This window comes from Poromitra crassiceps, assembly GCF_964638095.1.
Source record: "Poromitra crassiceps genome assembly, chromosome: 4".
Lineage (NCBI taxonomy): Eukaryota > Metazoa > Chordata > Actinopteri > Beryciformes > Melamphaidae > Poromitra > Poromitra crassiceps.
In genome coordinates this window covers 13,583,802-13,606,901 of record NC_139626.1, presented here as the reverse complement: position 1 = coordinate 13,606,901, position 23,100 = coordinate 13,583,802, and the positions used below count along the sequence as shown (strand labels likewise).

The following is a 23,100-nucleotide window of genomic DNA, read 5'->3' as shown; positions in this document are numbered from 1 at the left end:
TGGAGATCAGGTTGGCACTAGTAGGCATTAAGGTTATCCAAAGTAATAAGTCCTTAAAGGACGGCTTTCCCGTGGAGAATATGAATATATATTAAATCTCACGCCCCTAAGGTTTTCGAATCCGTTTAAATTTTTGAAATTGGTTCTTCACAGCCAGAGATATCAACCGAAATCCACTCTGAGTGGGGGGGGTGGAGGGAAGGGGCGGGTGCGGGGACCCGAAATCCTACATTTCCCACAATGCACTGGGCTCGCGTGGCCTTCGTTTCCACGCCCACCTCTCAGGCATTTGGCTGATATCAAACTCCAGTAGGTGGCGGTAATGCACATATATGCTTGCCAACCGCCTTAAAAGTCAAAGAAGAAGAAGAAGAAGAAGGCTTCGACATAAAAACATTTAGTAGAACAAGAAAAAAGAAAAAAGAAAATTGCCTCCAAATTGCACCAAATTTAAACCGTAGTATATATGTCAGGAGATGTCTTCATAAAAAAAAAATCATGCATTTTAAGGCATTTTCCAAGGAGTTACGCGCATCTGATGTTGTAACTATTTAATGTAAAAATGTGTAAAAACGGGTACATTGCTCAGCATTGATTTCGTTACTTCAATGCACCTACTACTAGATGTAAAATTTGATGAGCTTTCCAATGCCGCCAGTCCCGTGTCTGTACGTGCTTCCGTTCCCGAGATATGGTCTCTTTGCAAGGAGCTATGGAAAGCTAATATTAGCTACCGTAGGCTAGTCGGTGGAAAAAGATGGCTGCCTTTTGTTTTTCTTCAAGACCTCTGAAGGGGCGTGGAGGACCTCTAGAGGCGGGACCATTGCGGCACAGGCCCACAACACTGTAGTTCATAGGTGCTCGACTTCCGCAAGGCTGGACTTGTCGCCCCGACGCGTTTTGCGTCAGAGCGTCATGGAAATAATGTGAGAGATGGTTGATAGGTCAGGCAGTGAACAACCAATTTCAAAAATTTCAACGGATTCGAAAACCTTAGGGGCGTGAGATTTAATATATTAACGGGAAAGCCGTCCTTTAATAATCTTTTCGTAAGAAAGGTTGTTGTTGGGGCGTCTGGGTAGTGCAGTGGAAATTCACTGTCTAGTGCCTACCAACACGAGGGTCGCAGGTTCGATGTGTTACCTCCGGAGGTGTTACCTCCGGCTTGGTCAGGTGTCCATACAGGCACAATTGGCCATGTCTGCGGCTGGGAAGCCGGATTGGGGGTATGTGTCCTGGTCGCTGCACTAGCACCTCCTCTGGTCAGTCAGGGTGCCTGTTCGGGGGGGAGGGGTGGAAATAGAGTGATCCTCCCATGTGCTATGTCCTGCCGGTGAAACACCTCCCTGTCAGGTGAAAAGAAGTGGCGACTGCACATGTATCGGAGGAAGCATGTGCTAGTCTACAACTCTCCCCAGATCGGCAGAGGGGGTGGAGCAATGACCAGGACAGCAGGGGGAGGGGCCAAATACAATTGGGGAGAAACAGGGCGGGGCAACATGAGATTGTGCTTATGTAACATGACTGTAACAAGCAGCCAAGTTTCTCATTGTAGCCCAGTGGTGAGAACAAGCAGCTACACCAAGTTTCTCATTGTAGCCCAGTGGTGAGAAGCCTGAAGGAGACCGGAGTGGTGGAGCCTGAGCTTTATGAGGAGGTGACAGTGTATTTCAGTGACATCGTGGGATTCACCACGCTGTGCCAGTACAGCACGCCCATGGAGGTGGTGGACATGCTCAACCACATCTATAAGGGCTTCGACAGCGTCCTGGACCACCATGACGTTTACAAGGTAGACCCACCTGCATCTGTACCTCTACCATAATTATTTATCCATTTAAACCATAAACAGACTGAAGCACACATTGCTTGTTTCTTTGAGAATGGTTGATTTTGTTAGTTTAAATATAACTGACAGCATTGATTTTTATTACCTTGGACTGCTGACATTGGTGGATTCGCTGCCATGTGACCAACTTCTGCAATTTGAGACACAAAATGGACACTAGGAGGCTGAGATAGTTTTTTATGTTTTATGTGTTATGATAGTTTATAAAACGGCTCTCTCAAATCAAGCAATCTGATTGGTTCACAGCCATTGTATAATTCCAGTAACCGAGTTAAATAACCCATGGCCATGGGTTATTGGTTGCCATGGCAACTCTCTTACTAAAAGGCAGCGCTGCGCTCGAGCCAAACAGCTTTCTCCTGATCTGCTGTATGGAGGGTCACTAGTCCTTACAATGAGTCATTATGGACGCATGATGGCGCAACTCTCTTACTAAAAGTACCTCAAAAACAAAATGGCGGAGACAGCTTTCAGATCCTTGTGAATCGATCTTCGCTTATAACTTTACTAATACTTCGCAGAAAATGATGTTTTGTACAAGAATAGACGCGGGCTAATGTCTTAACCCCTCGTGCGCCCTCACTCTTAACCCCGCATTTCTAAATAAGACGTAACGTTACTCCTGGTCCAGTCTCTTGTCTCTTCCCGCCTGGACTACTGCAACGTGCTCCTGGCCGGCCTACCTGCCACCGACATCCGACCGCTTCAGCTCATTCAGAATGCTGCAGCCCGTCTGATATTCAACCAACCCAAATTCTCTCACGTCACTCCCCTCTTCCAGGAGCTCCACTGGCTTCCCATCTCGGCCCGCATCAAATTCAAGACACTGGTACTGGCCTACAGAGCAGTACACCAGTCAGCTCCCCGGTACCTGCAATCCATGGTCAGGTTCCAAACCTCTCAGCGCTCCCTTCGCTCCTCCACCAGTGCAGGTCGCCTCGCCCCTCCTTCGCTACGGGGGCTCAAAAGTCGCTCATCCCGATCTCGACTCTTCTCGTCCCTGGCACCTCAATGGTGGAACGAGCTTCCACCTTCGGTCAGGACAGCTGAATCACTGCCGATCTTTCGGAAAAGACTAAAGACACACCTTTTCAGGCTCCATCTGGGCCCTTCTTGATCTAACTTCGTTCTCTCTCTTTCTAAAAAAAAAAAAAAAACTAACCCAAACTTGTACCACTAACCTAAACTTGTACCACTGTTCCTTCAGAAGTTGTAGTTGTCATAGACTGTGCTCCATAGTTGATTGCTCTATTGCTGACAAAAAATGTGTTATTGTAAGTCGCTTTGGATAAAAGCGTCTGCCAAATGACGTAATGTAATGTAATGTAATACTTGGTGTCGGCATACGGCTCTGGTGTCGGGCTTTGCGAAAAGCTCTCAGCAAGCGCCAGGATTGGCCAATGTCGACTTCAGTCTCCAGAACGATCCAATCAAATCACCCGCACGTCTATCTTCTTGCTAGAGGTCCCGCCTTACAGTAGTGTTTCAACTGACTCAGAATGACTCAGAATACCATGCCAGTCGGACTTATAGTATTATTATTATTATATTATTATACTTGGAAACCGTTTTATAAAAGCAATATAGCACTCGAGCTGCGTGGTGTTGTGGAATATATCCCGCCTGCGGCCTGCGGCCTCGTGGGATAACAGCTTATCAGCGGGATATATTCTCCACAACACACTTGCTCTCATGCTATATTGCTTAAATCTATGTCATGTGAGATTGAATAACCCTTCTTTCAGTACTGCTTCATGTGATGATCTCTATGCATAGTCTGTGATAATGATACAGTAGTCTCGATAGATAGATGGATAGATAGAGATAGATAGAGATTGATAGATAGATGATAGATAGATATATACATATACATAGATAGAGATAGATAGATAGAGATAGATAGATAGAGATACTAGATAGAGATAGATAGACAGATAGATAGAGATAGATAGATAGATAGATAGATAGATAGAGTAGATAGAGATAGATAGATAGATAGATAGATAGATAGATAGATAGATAGATAGATAGATAGATAGATAGATAGATAGATAGATAGATAGATAGAGCAGATCTTTTGACTACCCCCCTTCAAATAAATCCTTACCTCAGTTGGTCTGGGTGGGAATCAAACCCCAAATCTTGGCAGTGCTCATAGCCTTTTCCCTATTATGAAGAACTCCACTTTAATAACTCCTGAAGGAATCCCCCACTTTAAAAACATGTATTGTAGTATATGGTCCCTCCTTCCTCTGTGCTGCCCCCAGGTGGACAGTCTATGGTCCACACCAGACAGACTGTCCCCCTGCCTCTGTGCTGGCCCCAGGTGGAGACGATAGGCGATGCATACATGGTGGCATCCGGGCTGCCCAGCAGGAACGGGAACAGACACGCGCTGGATATCTGCCGCATGGCGCTGGACATCCTGGCCTTCATGGGCACCTTCCAGCTCCCACACCTGCCGGGCATCCCTGTCTGGATTCGCATCGGGGTTCACTCAGGTCAGCTGGGCTAACCAGGAAACACTGAACACTCAGGTCAGCTGGGCTAACCAGGAAACACTGAACATATATATATATATATATATTCATTGCTTTAAAGGGATACGCCAACAGCGAGTCTAGGAATTGAGCGCGCGAGATGCCTAGTTTCGGAAATTCCCCTGTCACCCTGTATTTCGGAAATTCTCTTCCAGGAAGGCTGCTGTGGTGTATCCTCCCTCAGAGCTCCTCAGAGATCTCTCCTCGCAAAAATAAAAATGATATATATATATATATATATATATATATCAGGCCAATCATTGCAATTTTGAAAATGCCAAAATGGAGTAATAAAATGCATCATTCCTCACCGTTTTTTGGAAATCTGATCAGCAGCATTTGACATGTCATGTGTAACGTACAGACAAGTAATTCCCCAAAGTTTCCTGAAAGTCCACTAGTCCCTGCCTGATTTCATAGTGGAAGACTTCTCATCACAGAGTTCTGTTGTCTGTAATTCTGTCGAGCTGTGACTGTGATGGTTTAGATGTGAAGTGGATTAACAGACTCTTCAAAGTCCTGGACATGATCTTCTTGTAAAATCATTGCCTGATCGATTCATCCTCACCCTGTCACCTCTCATCATTCCTCTCGCATGAAGCTGTTTTGACGGACGATGAACCTGACTGAGTGTGTGTGTGTGTGTGTGTGTGTGTGTGTGTGTGTGTGTGTAGGTCCCTGTGCAGCGGGGGTGGTGGGGATAAAGATGCCCAGATATTGTTTATTTGGAGACACAGTCAACACGGCCTCTCGTATGGAGTCTACAGGACACCGTAAGCATACTGATCAAAAAAAGTGTGTCTCTTCGTACCCAGGTACGAACACCGGCACTTTTCCCTCCAAGAGAAAAGAGACTAGCAGCTATGCACACAAGCAGGTGGGGAGGGAGAGAGAAAGAGAGAGTGCGCATTGTAGAGGAACAGAGGTGGCTTGGTGACCGGTGCGCATGGAGCAAGCACATGTGATGTGAAGATCTAATAGTCTGTTACATTAGTAATATCACATTAGTCTGTTACATTAGTAATATCACATTAGTCTGTTACATTAGTAATATCACATTAGTAATATCACATTAGTGATAACATTACATGAGTTATATCATGTACATTCGTACACAATATAAAATATATCATGTTACCTGTCTCATCGTTGTTGGAATCATGACACTGGATATTGCTAAACAGTGGCTGACATTGGGAAGTGTAAATGTTATGTCCAAAATGCACATTGAAACTTCAACAATTTGATGGTACAGTGGATAAGTTAGAGCGCTATCACGCTGCTGTTCCGGGTTCAAATCCTGTATGGCTGCAGTCATACATCTATTTAATTTTTTATGTAGCAAAAATTGTTAAATATGGACATACCGTAGACTATATGTAACGCTACTGAATGCACACTCTGCACATTTTAGCAGAAGAGCTGAATATGGCTGTTGTGGGAGCGACATATTTCGACGTTGTGGGGAGGGACTGCATTGAGCACGTGCAATTAGGCGTTTCGTTGTTCATCGCATAACATACAGCCTACACTATAACCTACACATACAAATATTCATTTAGGTTATGTAATAGGAGGTGGCTGTGTGGAAATGCAACTTGAGCCTATTTTAATACAACTCAAATTGTGCTGAGAGGGGATTATTTACTGGACCGGGTGTCCGGCAGATTTTAATTTGTCGGACTTTGATGAATTTTAGTGGTCGGAAACTCAGACTAAAACATAAAAAAGTAAACTAATCACAGTTTTGTTCTTTCTCTCCCTGTAATAATATCCTGCAGCCTTGAGGATCCATGTCAGTCAGCCAACCATAAATACCCTGCAGAGGACAGACTGCAAGTTTGAGTATGAGATGAGAGGAGAAACCTATCTGAAGGTAAGCTATAGCTGAGATGAGAGGAGAAACCTATCTGAAGGTAGCTGAGATGAGAGGAGAAACCTATCTGAAGGTAAGCTAGCTGAGATGAGAGGAGAAACCTATCTGAAGGTAAGCTAGCTGAGATGAGAAACCTATCTGAAGGTAGCTGAGATGAGAGGAGAAACCTATCTGAAGGTAAGCTAGCTGAGATGAGAAACCTATCTGAAGGTAAGCTAGCTGAGATGAGAGGAGAAACCTATCTGAAGGTAAGCTAGCTGAGATGAGAGGAGAAACCTATCTGAAGGTAAGCTAGCTGAACATGTCAGGCAAACTTACATTTTTGAAATTAATGTGGAAAGTGTGAACACTGCACCAAGCACTGATTGTGTGTGTGTGTGTGTGTGTGTGTGTGTGTGTGTGTGTGTGTGTGTGTTTGTTATCTCAGGGTAAAGGCACAGAGACAACCTACTGGTTGACCGGTGAAAAGGGCAAAGACTACGATCTCCCAACTCCACCGACAACGTAAGATAAACCTTCACTGTCTCCCCTGGTCTCCTAACACACAATCATTTTCTGCTCGGTGTAAATGCAGCCTGTGACCGAACACAGTTTACAGGTAAAAGGTGTAAATGCAGCCTGTGACCGAACACAGTTTACAGGTAAAAGGAAGATCCACTGCCGGATACTCATAAATTCTTATCATGGGTCTGTGATGTTCAGTGCAGCTCAGATTGTTTATTCTCTGTAAATCAAATATATTAAGAGGATATTGGGTTATTGAAATACTTAAAATGCAATATATATGTCCTTTGAATGGTGCAGCATGAAGAATTGACACACAGAAGCTATATCAAAAGTGCAAGTTGCCAAATTAACTTACATTTATAAGATATGCACAATTTCTCTCAGTCATCGTTGTTAATTCAGTTCAGATTCAGCGACCAGAGTAGAACCTGCCTCTAGCCTATGTCATAGAGGTGTAAAGAAACCAGAAAAATATTTACATTTAAGATTCCGCCCACTGCATAGACCATTATCAGAAGATGATTCTGATTTCTGATGAAGATCAAAATGATCAAAATGTCAACCATACAATATAGCCTACTGGGAGTAAGTCTATGGAGTGTGCGGACTCCACTTGTTTCCTGAAGCTGATTGCTTGTTTGTCCTGCACCTGCAACACAGAGTGGATGTGTGTGCTCTTCTTCTGTCTACATTTTGGAGATTCCCGCCTCGATTCAAGGAGAAAGCAGTTCATGTGGAACCAAATGCCGCCGTGTTCCTCTATTCCTCATCTCTCTCCTCTTGTTGGCAGAGAGAACTTCCAGCGGCTGCAGCAGGACCTGGCCCAGATGATCCTGCAGTGTCTGGAGCGGCGCTCTCTGGGCTCCGTCAGGCAGAGGAAGACGGACGCCAAGAACCGGGGGGGGATGGGGGAGGGGGAGAGCCACCAGCCCGAGTACCTCCACCTGGCCACGGTCGACAACACCCTCAGTACCTTCCTCTAGGACCAACCATCCCACGTACACACGTCAGAACACCCTCAGTACCTTCCTCTAGGACCAACCATCCCACGTACATACGTCAGAACACCCTCAGTACCTTCCTCTAGGACCAACCATCCCACGTACACACGTCAGAACACCCTCAGTACCTTCCTCTAGGACCAACCATCCCATGTACACACGTCAGAACACCCTCAGTACCTTCCTCTAGGACCAACCATCCCATGTACACACGTCAGAACACCCTCAGTACCTTCCTCTAGGACCAACCATCCCATGTACACACGTCAGAACACCCTCAGTACCTTCCTCTAGGACCAACCATCCCATGTACACACATCAGAACACCCTCAGTACCTTCCTCTAGGACCAACCATCCCATGTACACACGTCGCAACGAGGAAGGAACCGAGGGAACGCCGACTTCAAGTGATACTGCAGTGAACATTTGAGTAGAAGCTCTCTGACAGTATGCGCTTCAGTGCCTAAAAGTCACAGATGAAAGGAAAAGATGCAGAGGGATCTAAAAGATGCGTCTGCCCCCCCCCCCCCCCCCGATATGCAGCTGCCATTCATTGCTCATGGAAAGAACATTGTACAGTGGCCCTAGTAGTCCAGTACTGGAGGCTGATTTATTAAATCACCTTGAGAAAGGCCAGTTTGGCCGAAACATGTCGGTGGAAGCCATATTTTATTAAAGGCTTTTTAAATTATTCTTGAAGAGTTGCCTTGGACTTCCTTTGTTCTTTCTACATTACTCTACAAGTACTTCATGAAAATCTCCCGAATATTTAATGTGCTGTGTAACACTTTTAATGAAGTAATTGCTGTTATAGCTTTGTAAGTACATCATTAGGGTACCCACAGCAATATTGTGTACTTACAATACTTGAATCAAGTAGCGACAGTAATATTCAGTAATATTGTGTACTTACAATACTTTCAAGTACCTACAGTACCCACAGGCCAATACACTGGAATGAGGTTACTTGTAAATGTAATTGTTCAATGCCTTTTCCCTGTTTTTGTGTGTGTGCGCTCCTCATACCAATCCTATTTTATCTTCATACGATGGTAAATATCCTGTATGTGTGTGTTAAGGAGTTGGGTGAGCCCTTCTCTGTTGATCAGGGGAATGTCTTTGAATCTAGTTTGTGCCAGGTCTGAACAGGCCCTAAGTGTAGCAGAAATGAGAAGACCAAACACGCATGCAAATCTAATGCCAGTAAAAGTGCAAATTAGTGAGTTTGGTAATACAGGTAGTTAAAATGTGGCTATAATATCAATCAATCAACTTTTATTAGCGGACACATAGTCCATAGAAAACAGCACATACAATTAAAACAAAGAAAACACGCAAAAGCACAATCAAACTATAAAAGGCACTTATACCAAAATGTCCACGTGACTGGTATCTCACAGTACTAAGACCAGGATCAGTCAGCAACATGACAGGAGGTACTTGCCCACAGTCAGTGTAGTACATGCAGTAGAATGCAACCAGCGCGGTCCCAGTTTAGAGAAATGGAGACCAGTCGTCTCAGGCAAGTAGAGCTTTCTGCTGAGTGTGAACAGGGTCACAAGCAAAAATGTAAAAAACTGGAAAAAAATAGATAAAATGCTTCCATATTGGCTGCTCACCTGGCGTAATCCAAGTGTCCACAAGCCCTGAGATGCCAAGTTGACTTGAAAAGATGTAATTTACACCCTATCCCTTTAAACCATACAAACCCTGTGCAGAACTACCACACATGACCCATATGGATGCCGGCGCTGGGCCTGGCCGACCAAAGTCCCATGTTTCTGCCTCATTACAGAACTCTTCTCATGTTTGCTTTATTCACATCATCGTCCAGGTTATTGCCCATTTGATTGTTTTGTTCCAGCATCTAAAATCTAAAGTGCTTTGACACATGCTTACGATGATGTAAGTGCCGATTCGCAATAACTGCGACCACATGTGACTTTCCTAAATGCAGGATGGTAGGGGCAGCCCACCTATAGACGGTTTTCACGGAATTGTGTTGCTAGGGAACAGTTTGAAACCTAGCTTACTGTTTGAATTGTGTTGCTAGGGAACAATTTGAAACCTAGCTTACGGTTTGAATTGTGTTGCTATGGAACAGTTTGAAACCTAGCTTACGGTTTGAATTGTGTTGCTAGGGAACAGTTTGAAACCTAGCTTACGGTTTGAATTGTGTTGCTAGGGAACAGTTTGAAACCTAGCTTACTGTTGGAATTGTGTTGCTAGGGAACAGTTTGAAACCTAGCTTACTGTTTGAATTGTGTTGCTAGGGAACAATTTGAAACCTGGCTTACGGTTTGAATTGTGTTGCTAGGGAACAATTTGAAACCTGGCTTACGGTTTGAATTGTGTTGCTAGGGAACAGTTTGAAACCTAGCTTACTGTTTGAATTGTGTTGCTAGGGAACAGTTTGAAACATAGCTTACTGTTTGAATTGTGTTGCTAGGGAACAGTTTGAAACCTAGCTTACCGTTTGAATTGTGTTGCTAGGGAACAGTTTGAAACCTAGCTTACTGTTTGAATTATGTTGCTAGGGAACAGTTTGAAACCTAGCTTACTGTTTGAATTGTGTTGCTAGGGAACAGTTTGAAACCTAGCTTACTGTTTGAATTGTGTTGCTATGGAACAGTTTGAAACCTAGCTTACTGTTTGAACTGTGTTGCTAGGGAACAGTTTGAAACCTAGCTTACCGTTTGAATTGTGTTGCTAGGGAACAGTTTGAAACCTAGCTTACTGTTTGAATTGTGTTGCTAGGGAACAGTTTGAAACCAAGCTTACTGTTTGAATTATGTTGCTAAGGAACAGTTTGAAACCTAGCTTACTGTTTGAATTGTGTTGCTAGGGAACAGTTTGAAACCTAGCTTACTGTTTGAATTGTGTTGCTAGGGAACAGTTTGAAACCTAGCTTACTGTTTGAATTGTGTTGCTAGGGAACAGTTTGAAACCTAGCTTACGGTTTGAATTGTGTTGCTAGGGAATTGTTTGAAACCTAGCTTACTGTTTGCACCATAAGCCTAGGCCTTCCTGTCGTATCTATATCCCTTCTAGACAAAACCCACTTCTGTGTCCCCTATGCAATCACCTGCTTCGGTTATGCTTAAATTTGTTGTAATTGGTCGAATACCATTGAACTTCATTCTGGTCTGAAGTGTTTTTTTCTCTGTCAGATTACTTCCTCTTGACAAATTTGAATGGGCGGCAGTGCAGACTGTCTCTGGAGCATTTGAAGATTGTGGAAGAGATGGACTGCCTTGAGGGACTAACACATGCTGCCTGGCATACTAGGTTTCACCTAGTCTTGTTATTTATTGGAGCGCCGACATCAGTGGATAGAACGCAGTGTGTGACACTTCTACTACAAAATCCCACGTCGTACTACTTGTACTTGTAATTACCACTAGGAACTTGATATGAACTGTTTTCTGGTTGGTAAATCCAACGTGACTTGAACGCAGCATAATAAAACAAGTATTGCCAGTATTCTTCAGTTGTCCTTCGTATCAAGGGGTCGTGGAGGGCAGAAGATCTCTCGGAGGTTTTGTACGATCCCTCTGCTGTAGTAGTGTCTGGTGGAGCGCCCGGGCGGCTGGCTGCAGAGGTGTTCCGGTGCCGTGGCTGGGCGGCAGTGGCGGCAGCTGGCGAAGCCATGGCTCTTGTACCACTCATTGGACGTCTGGTTGGAGAGCGCCAGGTAGGAGTGGAACAGAAAGTAACCTGCCAGCAGACAGAAGACGAAGACCAGGAAGCCCAGCATGAAGAGGATCCGAGGGAAAGTCAGGAACAGATGCTGGGGGAAGAAGAGGAGAGAGGAGGGGGGACAGAGAAAAGCCAAACAATTATTTTAAACTAGAAATACCACGTGCTCATGAGGCACGCTTCGGTCTCACACTGGCACTTTACTCACTTAGCATCCTGCAACTCACTCTGGCTGCAGCTAAAAACACTCATTTATTTCTATGTTACCCACGACTAGGCCACCTTCTTAAAGGGGCATGGCTTGATAGAGCTATTCAGGTTATTTGGTGAAAATTCCTGTATTTTTCATATCATAATTAATAAATAAAAAATATTGCAGAATCAAAATATATTGCAACTATGATCTTGGCTCTGATGTCAATGTACAATGTGACAATATACTGGGCTCCACCATAATAACATCATCCATCGGGGTGAGGCGTGCTTTCTATTTGTGACGTTTGTTGACCTGCTCATCAGAACAATTAGGCTGCCTTCTCATCAGCTATTTTGTATGGGTGTGAGGCTTAGTAAAAAGTGCCCTTAAAGTCTGTGGAGAGTACTTGCGGTGAGGTCTACAACACCTAACCTAACCTGTCTTATTGGAGGCAGGACTCCCTTCAGTGCAAGCCTTGGTGAGAGAAAGGCAAACCAGCCCCCCCCCCCCCCCCCAAACCACCAAGATAAAGGATAAAGCAGCGTCATGATGACCCCTAGTGGTATGTTCTTGAAATAATTCAGAAAGGGAACCAAGTCATGAAGTCACATCTGAGATAATGGAGAAACAAGATCATATTGAGAGTGACCGTAGGGAGTTGGTGAAAAATTACGACCAAAAATGGTATTCAGGGACAGCCCTATTGTAATGTGTGTTTCTTCTCATATGGTGGCGCTCTAACCTGTATGACGAACAGAGGCCCTGCTTGCTGCGTGTGTCCGTGCTGGTCGAGGTAGTGGGACCTCAGCAGCCCGGAGCGCAGCACGGCGTGCAGCAGCATGTCTCCTGTCAGCACGGCCATGGCCCCCGCCGTGCCGCACACGCTCAGCAGGTACAGCAGGAAGTCGCGTGTGTTCAGCGCCCCGATGCAGTTGTTCACCCACACGCAGTGGTGGTCAAAGCGCTGCACACACCTGTTGCACACGCCTGAAATACAGTTTGAGTTTCCACAGGCAGCTGACATTAACCCATTGATACCTGATGCAGCATTTGCGTGTATATCCCTCATTTGTGTGTGTATCCCTTTAAGACCGCGAACGGTCTTAAAGGGATACACACACAAATATCCCTCATGCCCGCGTGTGTTTGGGAGAGAGGGAGAGATACAGAGAGAGAGAACAACAGTGGCTAAGCAACTTTGGAAAGCCAGTTACCCACCCATGGTACAAACAACAAAAGTAATCAACAATGGACTGACTGCAGTGTTTGGAGCGAGCAGGTTTGAGCAGCTGGCAGGAGGGACAGGAGACTCCGGGCTGAAACATCCTCCGGTCGTACGGATACATCTGCAGCTGGCCGGCCAGACGCTTCTTCATCACTGTGCCTGTTGGAGAGAGGAGGGGGGTTAAGAGGAAAGCATGCCCTGTTCAACTTTTGTGTTGTTGTTTTTTGAGGGGGGGGGGGGGGGGCGGACAGGGTTTACACCCATTTTCTCCCAAATTGTACTTTGCCAATACCCCCTGCTGTCCCGGTCGTTGCCCCACCCCCTCTACCGATCAAGCTGGAGGCTAGCACATGCATCCTCCGATATATGTGCAGTCGCCAGCCACTTCTTTTCACCTGACAGTGAGGAGTTTCACCGGCAGGACGTAGCTTGTGGGAGGATCACGCTAATCCCCCCCAGTTGCCATCCCCCTGAACCGGCACCCCTGCCGACCAGGGGAGGCACTAGTGCAGCGACCAGGACTCATACCCCACTGGCTTCCCACCCACAGACACGGCCAATTGTGTCTGTTTGAACATCTGACCAAGCCGGAGGCAACACAGGGGCTTGAACCTGCAACCCTAATGCTGATAGGCAGGGAATCTACCGCTGCACTTTCCGGGCGCCCCCATAGAGACACTGCAGAGCGCGTCACAGTTTGAAAGCCATGGCCACCATTGGGGAAACCTGGATCGCTAGTTCACAGGCAAAAGCGGCTGTCAGGAGGAAATCTGAACAGATATGGACACAGTCTGACAAGGTAGTAGACACATCTGTCAAATGATTATTTCAGCACATTGCCTCTGTCAGACAGGAGAATGTATATAAAAAAACAAACTTAATGGCCTCCATCAATGTCCTTTTTTCATGAATGTTACTCCAATAAAGCTGCATATAAACGATCCCACACAGTGGTATGTATGACATGAAATACTTTGACATTAACCAGTAATGTTACTTAATTTAATCACCAGGTAAGATAATATATATTGATATTTAATAATTTCACTTCATATTTAAAAATCTGAAGTTGAATCTGAAGTCCAAAGTTGGTCAACATTCACATCGATTGTTGAGGAGAATTGTGTAACAGTGTTTTGCTGTGAAACTCTACAAATGTTTTGCTCTAACCTGGATCTCTGTTGATGCAGCGGTAGAAGAAGAAGCACTTTATAGCCAGCAGGACATAAGGCACAGACAGGCTGGTCAGAGAAGTGTCCATCTCCCTGCAGAAGCCAAACACCTCGTAGGTGAACTCTGCAAACACAGCGCCCTCTAGCACCAGGTGCAGGTAGATAAACATGTTGTTTCTGCAAAGACAGACAAATCATAAAGAGATAGACAAGAGTACCGGTACATCCATCTGACACTGACAGTAACTTGAATAATATACTAAATATACCATTCAAAGGTTTTGACACACCTCACTGTCTGAATGCAGGAAATTTGAATCGAAAAGTGGAGTTTTGACTTTTGAATTGCAGTAACTGCATTGGAAGAATCTATCTATTATAAAAGGGAGCATGTGAGCTATGTTCTCTGTTTCAATTTTGTCCCAGAAGTGATGTCATCAGTGATAGGGTTAGGGTTGGGCAATTGTGCATTGTGACATCACTGATGTTGTCATAGGCATTGTGACATCAGTGATGTCATAAGAGGCTTAAGAGCACTGATGACGTCATCAGTGATGCGAAGTTGTGACATCAGTTTGTGACATCATCAATGATGCATTCATCAACAACACTACTAAAACCCCATATTAATTTTCAGCAGAAGGAAGTGGAAAAGGTGTGAAGTATCTCTTTAAAGAATCTAAAATATAAGATAGTTTTAATTTCGGTCACTGCAAAATTCCATTTGTGTTTATTTCATAGTTTTGATATCTTTAGTCCTACTATTATACTAAATGTGGAAAATGGTCAATAATAATAATAATATTAATAATAATAATAATAAACAGAAGAAGAAGAATACATTTATTCCACTACAAACCTTTGATGAAACAGCCTGTGCAAGGTCCACTGTGAAAACCTCTGAAGCCATTTAGGTGTAAATGGTGCAGTTACCTGGGAAGAAACATAGGAGCCAGCTTCAGTTATGTCTCTGTACTGAGTAAGATATTACAGTGTGACAGCGCCACTCAGTGTCAGTTTGGAGAAGTACAGTTAGTTAGGAGATTCTGCACTCTTACCTTTGCTATGTAGTTGAAGAGTAAACTAAAGGGGGTTTGCTGCTGGCTGGAGTATCTGCAGACCAGAGCTATGCATGTCAGCACCACCGCGACATAGATGGCGAAAAGCGTGAGGAAATCCATGTTCACCTGGCAGCTTCAGACAGGCCAACAACAAACAACAAGAAAGCAGTACTTGCCTTAAACACAAGGTTGTTGTTCATCGAGTCAGGCTATTCGTGTTCTTAAATATTGTGTCGTTTCCAATTCTGAGCCATTTTTGTCATGACAAGGGAAACAGCGCCCTCTCTGTTGTGGCTACGGGTGGAAACCTGTAACTACACATCCGGAAGAACTGAAAATATAGAAAAAAAGTAGGCTATCTGAATAGAAACGATGCAATATTTAAGAACACGAGTAGTCCGACTCGACTGACAACAACCTTGTGTTTAAGGTAAGTTGTTGTACATTCCTACATGTATGAAAAGTAGGGCCTTTGTTGTGAATGGAGGCCGCAGTGCAAATACCCCGGACTCAGAATGAGAAACAAGCTGAGGCTCGCGTTGAGGCCAGTGTGTTACAAACTCAACAGCCAACTAGCTCCAAACTCTTTTGGTTCCCACCCATTTTCCTATTTGTCTTCTCAAACCGCCTCAAGCAATTTTTTCCCCCAGGATGGCGAAGGCATGACCCGCCCTTCTCTGCCTCTGATTGGCCTAGCGTCAAACGTTGTTCATCCAATCACATTTGATCGCTGTCCTGCATCTCTTTCTACTAACCTCGCATCACCAAGCTCTTTTCTTCCAGAGGGAAGAGCCTGCTGACGCGAGGGGTGCATTCGGAAATAGCACTCCGAGCGCCCAGAGCGCACTCTGGCACAAACTGGACTGTTCGTAAATTGGGAGCGCTGTTGGAATACAGCGTTGGGTTATTCAGAGCGCTACACTCTCTCGGAGTGGCAGAGTGCACTCTCGGCACTCTGTCTGAGGAGATGGAGCATCAGAGCGCCAAGACATGATGAACTGCTTAAATGGTTAAAAAACACAGGAAGAAGAGAAATGATGAGAGGAGCTGAGCTGAGAGCAGATAAGAGTGAGCTGTTTGTATGTGTAGCTTTTGATTGATTGATAGATATTTTTATTTAAGTGTCATGGTGCACCTTAAAGAGTATGGTGCAGGTTAAAAAAAATCTGAATTTACATTTTTGGGCTCATGATTACAGTGAAAATACTCCAAAAAGACAAAGATCCCCCCCCCCCCAATCCCATGCTGGATATGTATAACCAGGTCTCATTCTTGGGTCACTGTTGTCATAGAGAACTGGATGCTGTTGTAGCCGGGGACTGTCTGCCTTTCCGAAGCCCTGCCACTTCGAACGTTAACTTCCATTATTCGGACTGGCGGTCGTTCACCTTAGAAGCCGCAATGCCGACCTTAGGTTTAGGCGTGGGGGTGGGAGAGGTTAGGTTAGGGTTAGGGTCTGGGGGAGGTTAGGTTTAGGCAGGGGGGGAGGTTAGGTTTGGCGTGAAAAAGGGGAAATATAGAACCCGGGGAACATAGACATGATCCCTTTCTGAGTGCCGATATTTCGGAGTGGCAGCACGTCGGAGTGGCAGCATGTAACCGTTGTAGCCTACTAACGCTAAGTGGATTAACTTTTCATTGTCCATCTTGCTTCTTCGGTCGCTATTCTCTCTCCTGAAGATTTGTTGGTAACGCTTTAGAATACAGCCCGCAAATAAGCATGTAGTTAGAGTATAACAACGGGGTTTAGGGCTGTAGTTATAGTCTAACTACGGGGTTTAAGGAGTGAATTATAAGATCTGTACTTATAGTCTAACTACGGGGTTTAAGGAGTGTAGTTATAGTATAACAACGGGGTTTAAGGAGTGTAGTTATGGTATAACAACGGGGTTTAAGGAGTGTAGTTATAGTCTAACAACAGGGTTTAAGGAGTGTAGTTAGAGTATAACAACGGGGTTTAAGGAGTGTAGTTAGAGTATAACAACGGGTTTAAGGAGTGTAGTTAGAGTATAACAACGGGGTTTAAGGAGTGTAGTTAGAGTATAACAACGGGGTTTAAGGAGTGAAAAAAGACTTTAACTAGAGGGTAACAAGATCTGTACTTATAGTCTAACTACGGGGTCGCGGGCTGTATTATGAAGCAGGGGACAAATGTTTGTACTTATAGGCTAATTACGGGGTACCACACTGTACTTACAGGGTAACTACGGGGTTTAAGGAGTGTAGTTAGAGTATAACAACAGGGTTTAAGGAGTCTAGTTAGAGTATAACAACGGGGTTTAAGGAGTCTAGTTACAGGGTAACTATGGGGTTTAAGGAGTGTAGTTAGAGTATAACAACGGGGTTTAAGGAGTCTAGTTAGAGTATAACAACGGGGTTTAAGGAGTGAAAAAATACTTTAACTAGAGGGTAACAAGATCTGTACTTCTAACTAACTACGGGGTCGCGGGCTGTATTATGAAGCAGGGGACAAATGGTAGTACTTATAGGCTAATTACAGGGTACCACACTGTACTTACAGGGTAACTATGGGGTTTAAGGAGTGTAGTTAGAGTATAACAACGGGGTTTAAGGAGTGTAGTTAGAGTATAACAACGGGGTTTAAGGAGTCTAGTTAGAGTATAACAACGGGGTTTAAGGAGTCTAGTTAGAGTATAACAACGGGGTTTAAGGAGTCTAGTTAGAGTATAACAACGGGGTTTAAGGAGTCTAGTTAGAGTATAACAACGGGGTTTAAGGAGTCTAGTTAGAGTATAACAACGGGGTTTAAGGAGTGTTGTTATACTCTAACTACACTCCTTAAACCCCGTTGTTATACTCTAACTACACTCCTTAAACCCCGTTGTTATACTCTAACTACACTCCTTAAACCCCGTTGTTATACTCTAACTAGACTCCTTAAACCCCATTGTTATACTCTAACTAGACTCCTTAAACCCCGTTGTTATACTCTAACTAGACTCCTTAAACCCCGTTGTTATACTCTAACTACACTCCTTAAACCCCGTAGTTACCCTGTAAGTACAGTGTGGTACCCCGTAATTAGCCTATAAGTACAAACATTTGTCCCCTGCTTCATAATACAGCCCGCGACCCCGTAGTTAGACTATAAGTACAGATCTTGTTACCCTCTAGTTAAAGTATTTTTTCACTCCTTAAACCCCGTTGTTAGACTCTAACTACACTCCTTAAACCCCGTTGTTATACTCTAACTACACTCCTTAAACCCCGTTGTTATACTCTAACTAGACTCCTTAAACCCCGTTGTTATACTCTAACTAGACTCCTTAAACCCCGTTGTTATACTCTAACTAGACTCCTTAAACCCCGTTGTTATACTCTAACTAGACTCCTTAAACCCCATTGTTATACTCTAACTAGACTCCTTAAACCCCGTTGTTATACTCTAACTAGACTCCTTAAACCCCGTTGTTATACTCTAACTAGACTCCTTAAACCCCGTTGTTATACTCTAACTACACTCCTTAAACCCCGTAGTTACCCTGTAAGTACAGTGTGGTACCCCGTAATTAGCCTATAAGTACAAACATTTGTCCCCTGCTTCATAATACAGCCCGCGACCCCGTAGTTAGACTATAAGTACAGATCTTGTTACCCTCTAGTTAAAGTATTTTTTCACTCCTTAAACCCTGTTGTTATACTCTAACTACACTCCTTAAACCCCGTTGTTATACTCTAACTACACTCCTTAAACCCTGTTGTTATACTCTAACTACACTCCTTAAACCCCATTGTTATACTCTAACTAGACTCCTTAAACCCCGTTGTTATACTCTAACTAGACTCCTTAAACCCCGTTGTTATACTCTAACTAGACTCCTTAAACCCCGTTGTTATACTCTTAACTAGACTCCTTAAACCCCGTTGTTATACTCTAACTAGACTCCTTAAACCCCGTTGTTATACTCTAACTAGACTCCTTAAACCCCGTTGTTATACTCTAACTAGACTCCTTAAACCCCGTTGTTATACTCTAACTACACTCCTTAAACCCTGTTGTTATACTCTAACTAGACTCCTTAAACCCTGTTGTTATACTCTAACTAGACTCCTTAAACCCTGTTGTTATACTCTAACTACACTCCTTAAACCCCGTAGTTACCCTGTAAGTACAGTGTGGTACCCCGTAATTAGCCTATAAGTACAAACATTTGTCCCCTGCTTCATAATACAGCCCGCGACCCCGTAGTTAGACTATAAGTACAGATCTTGTTACCCTCTAGTTAAAGTATTTTTTCACTCCTTAAACCCTGTTGTTATACTCTAACTACACTCCTTAAACCCCGTTGTTATACTCTAACTACACTCCTTAAACCCTGTTGTTATACTCTAACTACACTCCTTAAACCCCATTGTTATACTCTAACTAGACTCCTTAAACCCCGTTGTTATACTCTAACTAGACTCCTTAAACCCCGTTGTTATACTCTAACTAGACTCCTTAAACCCCGTTGTTATACTCTTAACTAGACTCCTTAAACCCCGTTGTTATACTCTAACTAGACTCCTTAAACCCCGTTGTTATACTCTAACTACACTCCTTAAACCCCGTTGTTATACTGTAACTACACTCCTTAAACCCCGTTGTTATACTCTAACTACACTCCTTAAACCCCGTTGTTATACTCTAACTAGACTCCTTAAACCCCGTTGTTATACTCTAACTACACTCCTTAAACCCCGTTGTTATACTCTAACTAGACTCCTTAAACCCCGTTGTTATACTCTAACTAGACTCCTTAAACCCCGTTGTTATACTCTAACTACACTCATTAAACCCCGTAGTTACCCTGTAAGTACAGTGTGGTACCCCGTAATTAGCCTATAAGTACAAACATTTGTCCCCTGCTTCATAATACAGCCCGCGACCCCGTAGTTAGACTATAAGTACAGATCTTGTTACCCTCTAGTTAAAGTATTTTTTCACTCCTTAAACCCCGTTGTTAGACTCTAACTACACTCCTTAAACCCCGTTGTTATACTCTAACTAGACTCCTTAAACCCCGTTGTTATACTCTAACTAGACTCCTTAAACCCCGTTGTTATACTCTAACTAGACTCCTTAAACCCCGTTGTTATACTCTAACTAGACTCCTTAAACCCCGTTGTTATACTCTAACTAGACTCCTTAAACCCCGTTGTTATACTCTAACTAGACTCCTTAAACCCCGTTGTTATACTCTAACTACACTCCTTAAACCCTGTTGTTATACTCTAACTAGACTCCTTAAACCCTGTTGTTATACTCTAACTAGACTCCTTAAACCCTGTTGTTATACTCTAACTACACTCCTTAAACCCCGTAGTTACCCTGTAAGTACAGTGTGGTACCCCGTAATTAGCCTATAAGTACAAACATTTGTCCCCTGCTTCATAATACAGCCCGCGACCCCGTAGTTAGACTATAAGTACAGATCTTGTTACCCTCTAGTTAAAGTATTTTTTCACTCCTTAAACCCTGTTGTTATACTCTAACTACACTCCTTAAACCCCGTTGTTATACTCTAACTACACTCCTTAAACCCCGTTGTTATACTCTAACTACACTCCTTAAACCCCGTTGTTATACTCTAACTACACTCCTTAAACCCTGTTGTTATACTCTAACTAGACTCCTTAAACCCCGTTGTTATACTCTAACTAGACTCCTTAAACCCCGTTGTTATACTCTAACTACATGCTTATTTGCGGGCTGTATTCTAAAGCGTTACCGATTTGTTTACCGACGGGGAGAAAGCCCCAGGTGATAGCCACCCGTCAATCACTCTCTCTCGCTCTCTGCTCAACACTGTTGTAGTAACACCATTTTATTTTGAAATTCAGTTGACTTTTCTATTTCCCACGGATATTGTCGCGTTTTTCCTTCATGGCTTGACAGAAGAAGTCTGCCTTCATGGCCTAGTCGGCTTGAAAATTCGCGCAGCTCAGGCGAGGCGTGGGTACACGCAAGGTTCACGTTGAGGCGCCCTGTGTACACAGCCTCATTGACTAAAAAGGACGCCTATTTAAAAGTCCGCCCCTGACCATGCTCTTTAAGGTGCCCAGCCATATGGGCTTTAAAGACACTAATATTTACAATAGCCAAGATAGCCAAACAACAAATCATAATATAGGCTACCTTTGTACAGAATCAAGAAAAGAAAAGGCATTTCAATTAAACATTCACTTTCCAAGAGATACAATTATACTGGGTACAATGTTAGCTAACTGCTAACCGGTAGCATGTGTTTCTAAAACTAATGACCCGTTCGTTAATTTAACTAATTTCATTCAGACAGAAAGAGCACGCTCTGCCTCGTCTTTGAACAGCCACACTATTTTCGTGGATTTCATTTCCGAACGCACCCGAGGTTAGGCGAGAGCAGCCGAGTGCAGTCAGCCAATCTGAGACAGAGATTAGTGGGTCATGCCTTCGCCATCCTGGGAAAAAATATCGCCCACCTCAAATAAACAAGTTGTGTTGGCGTTAGCAAAGCTGCTTTCTTTACTGTACTACAGCTATTCATTCCTGCCTTACCTTTTATCACAGGTAAGCTAGGTAACAACACATAGCGTTAGCTGCCTTTCAGTGATTTTATCTTTTATCTTTAGTGGTGTAGCCAGATGTTTATTAGATACCCACCGTCTCTGGTGTAGCCACCCGCTTCACTTTCGGTCTAGTCTCTCGTCTAGTCTGTCTGGTCAGACATCAGGAAGCTTCCGGCGTCGGAGATTCTCTTATTATCTACGGCTGGCTACTGCGACACTACTTTCGGTCCATGTTCTGTAAAGAAACAACGCCAATGATGCTACTTCCTTAGCATCGGTGTGGCGAAACTTCTTCTTCTTTTGTGGAGTTTTATGGCGGTTGGCATCCTTAAATGTTGCATTACCGCCACCTACTGTATTCTTCTTCTTCTTCTTTCTGGTAGACTGGATGTCTTGCGGCACATTGCTGCCTCTCACATGTCGGGAATATTACTGTTCGTGATGTTTCTAATTCTATTTCCACAGGAGTAATCCGGCGGTTAATTCAAGGACTGCGCCTTTTGCACTTCAATTTATTATTTTCTCTCCATGCTTTTAACCTGTATTTACAGTCTATGCTTTTAACACACTCTTTTCTCTGATCTTGCTCACTTTGATCTCTTTAATCCTTTGTGGACACTGAGCATTGTTGTGACTCCCCTCCCAGTGCAGATATTCTGAATTTCTGCCTGCTCTTTACATTTCTCCCTACAGCAGTCGTCTCTCCCACGTCACACGTACACATTTTCTTTCTCCTCTGTCTGCACACTGCGGCGACATGACTGTAGTGGCAAGAAAAGCACCTGAGAGGAGCCCTCTCATAAAACATTGGGCTCTCATAGGCCTACTCCCTCACCCTATTAATCATTGATAGTATCTATTAATAGAGCTCAACAGGCACGTGACTTCTTCGTGACGTCATTGCCCCGGAAGTAAGTTCCCCATTAATTTTCTCCATGACATTTCGAAAAATCCTTATAACGAGTTTTAAAAGGCTGCAATCAAGCCAACCCGTGACCTGCTGAATCGTGAGTGACCATAAAAACATTTGGTTTGGTTTGGTGCAAAACAAAAGATAACAAGGGGGGGGGGGGGGGGTCCAATCACTGTTGTGCAGTCCATGGTGCAGTCAGTGATCAGGCCCACCTGACATTAATCAGTTCATCCAATACTGTAGGACAGGAAACCAAGATGCCCTACTCATTTCAAGAAGTAGTGGAGTTGTGCAAGTAGTCTATTCCCCCCAGGGGATGGATGTAATGCATTGACAGTAATGTCATGTAAAATGACTACAGCTATACAGCAAAATAATAGCAAAAAAAGTAGCTAAGTTGTGACTGTCTTTCTCTCTCTCTCTTTTTGCTGAAGGGCATATATACAGTACTGTGAGCTATTTCTTTGTGGGTTTGTGGGTGGGTGGATGACATCCTGCGGGGAGGGGAATT

At 43.9% G+C, this 23,100-nt stretch overlaps 2 protein-coding genes across 6 annotated transcripts in view; one reads left to right on the top strand and one right to left on the bottom strand.

Annotated features, from left to right (window-relative positions):
• The window catches only part of gucy2cb (guanylate cyclase 2Cb), a gene marked incomplete at both ends in the record, with an annotated part of 31,742 nt that extends 23,987 nt beyond the window's left edge, over positions 1–7,755 (top strand). Inside the window, 6 exons of the mRNA XM_083635772.1 lie at positions 1,600–1,792; positions 4,176–4,350; positions 5,064–5,162; positions 6,171–6,265; positions 6,693–6,769; positions 7,563–7,755. Coding sequence (XP_083491898.1) covers positions 1,600–1,792; positions 4,176–4,350; positions 5,064–5,162; positions 6,171–6,265; positions 6,693–6,769; positions 7,563–7,755 — 832 coding nt within the window. The remainder of the gene's footprint in view (positions 1–1,599; positions 1,793–4,175; positions 4,351–5,063; positions 5,163–6,170; positions 6,266–6,692; positions 6,770–7,562) is intronic.
• Positions 7,756–9,034: 1,279 nt separating this feature from the next.
• LOC310775065 (palmitoyltransferase ZDHHC4-like) lies at positions 9,035–21,891 on the bottom strand. Of its 5 annotated transcripts, XR_014552631.1 has the most exons (9): positions 21,771–21,891; positions 15,125–15,260; positions 14,926–14,999; positions 14,065–14,243; positions 12,928–13,053; positions 12,412–12,656; positions 10,019–11,564; positions 9,931–9,974; positions 9,035–9,798 (listed from the first exon to the last, which is right to left on the bottom strand). XR_014552631.1 is itself a non-coding variant. In XM_083635156.1 (7 exons), the coding sequence occupies exons 2-7, from the start codon at positions 15,245–15,247 to the stop codon at positions 11,262–11,264; spliced, it is 1,050 nt and encodes a 349-aa protein (XP_083491282.1). In that variant the 5' UTR covers positions 15,248–15,260; positions 21,771–21,891; the 3' UTR covers positions 9,035–11,261. The 5 variants fall into 5 exon arrangements, 1 of the variants encoding a protein (XP_083491282.1); XR_014552629.1 differs by having other exon boundaries at positions 9,887–11,564; XR_014552630.1 differs by having other exon boundaries at positions 9,931–11,564.
• Positions 21,892–23,100: the final 1,209 nt, after the last annotated feature.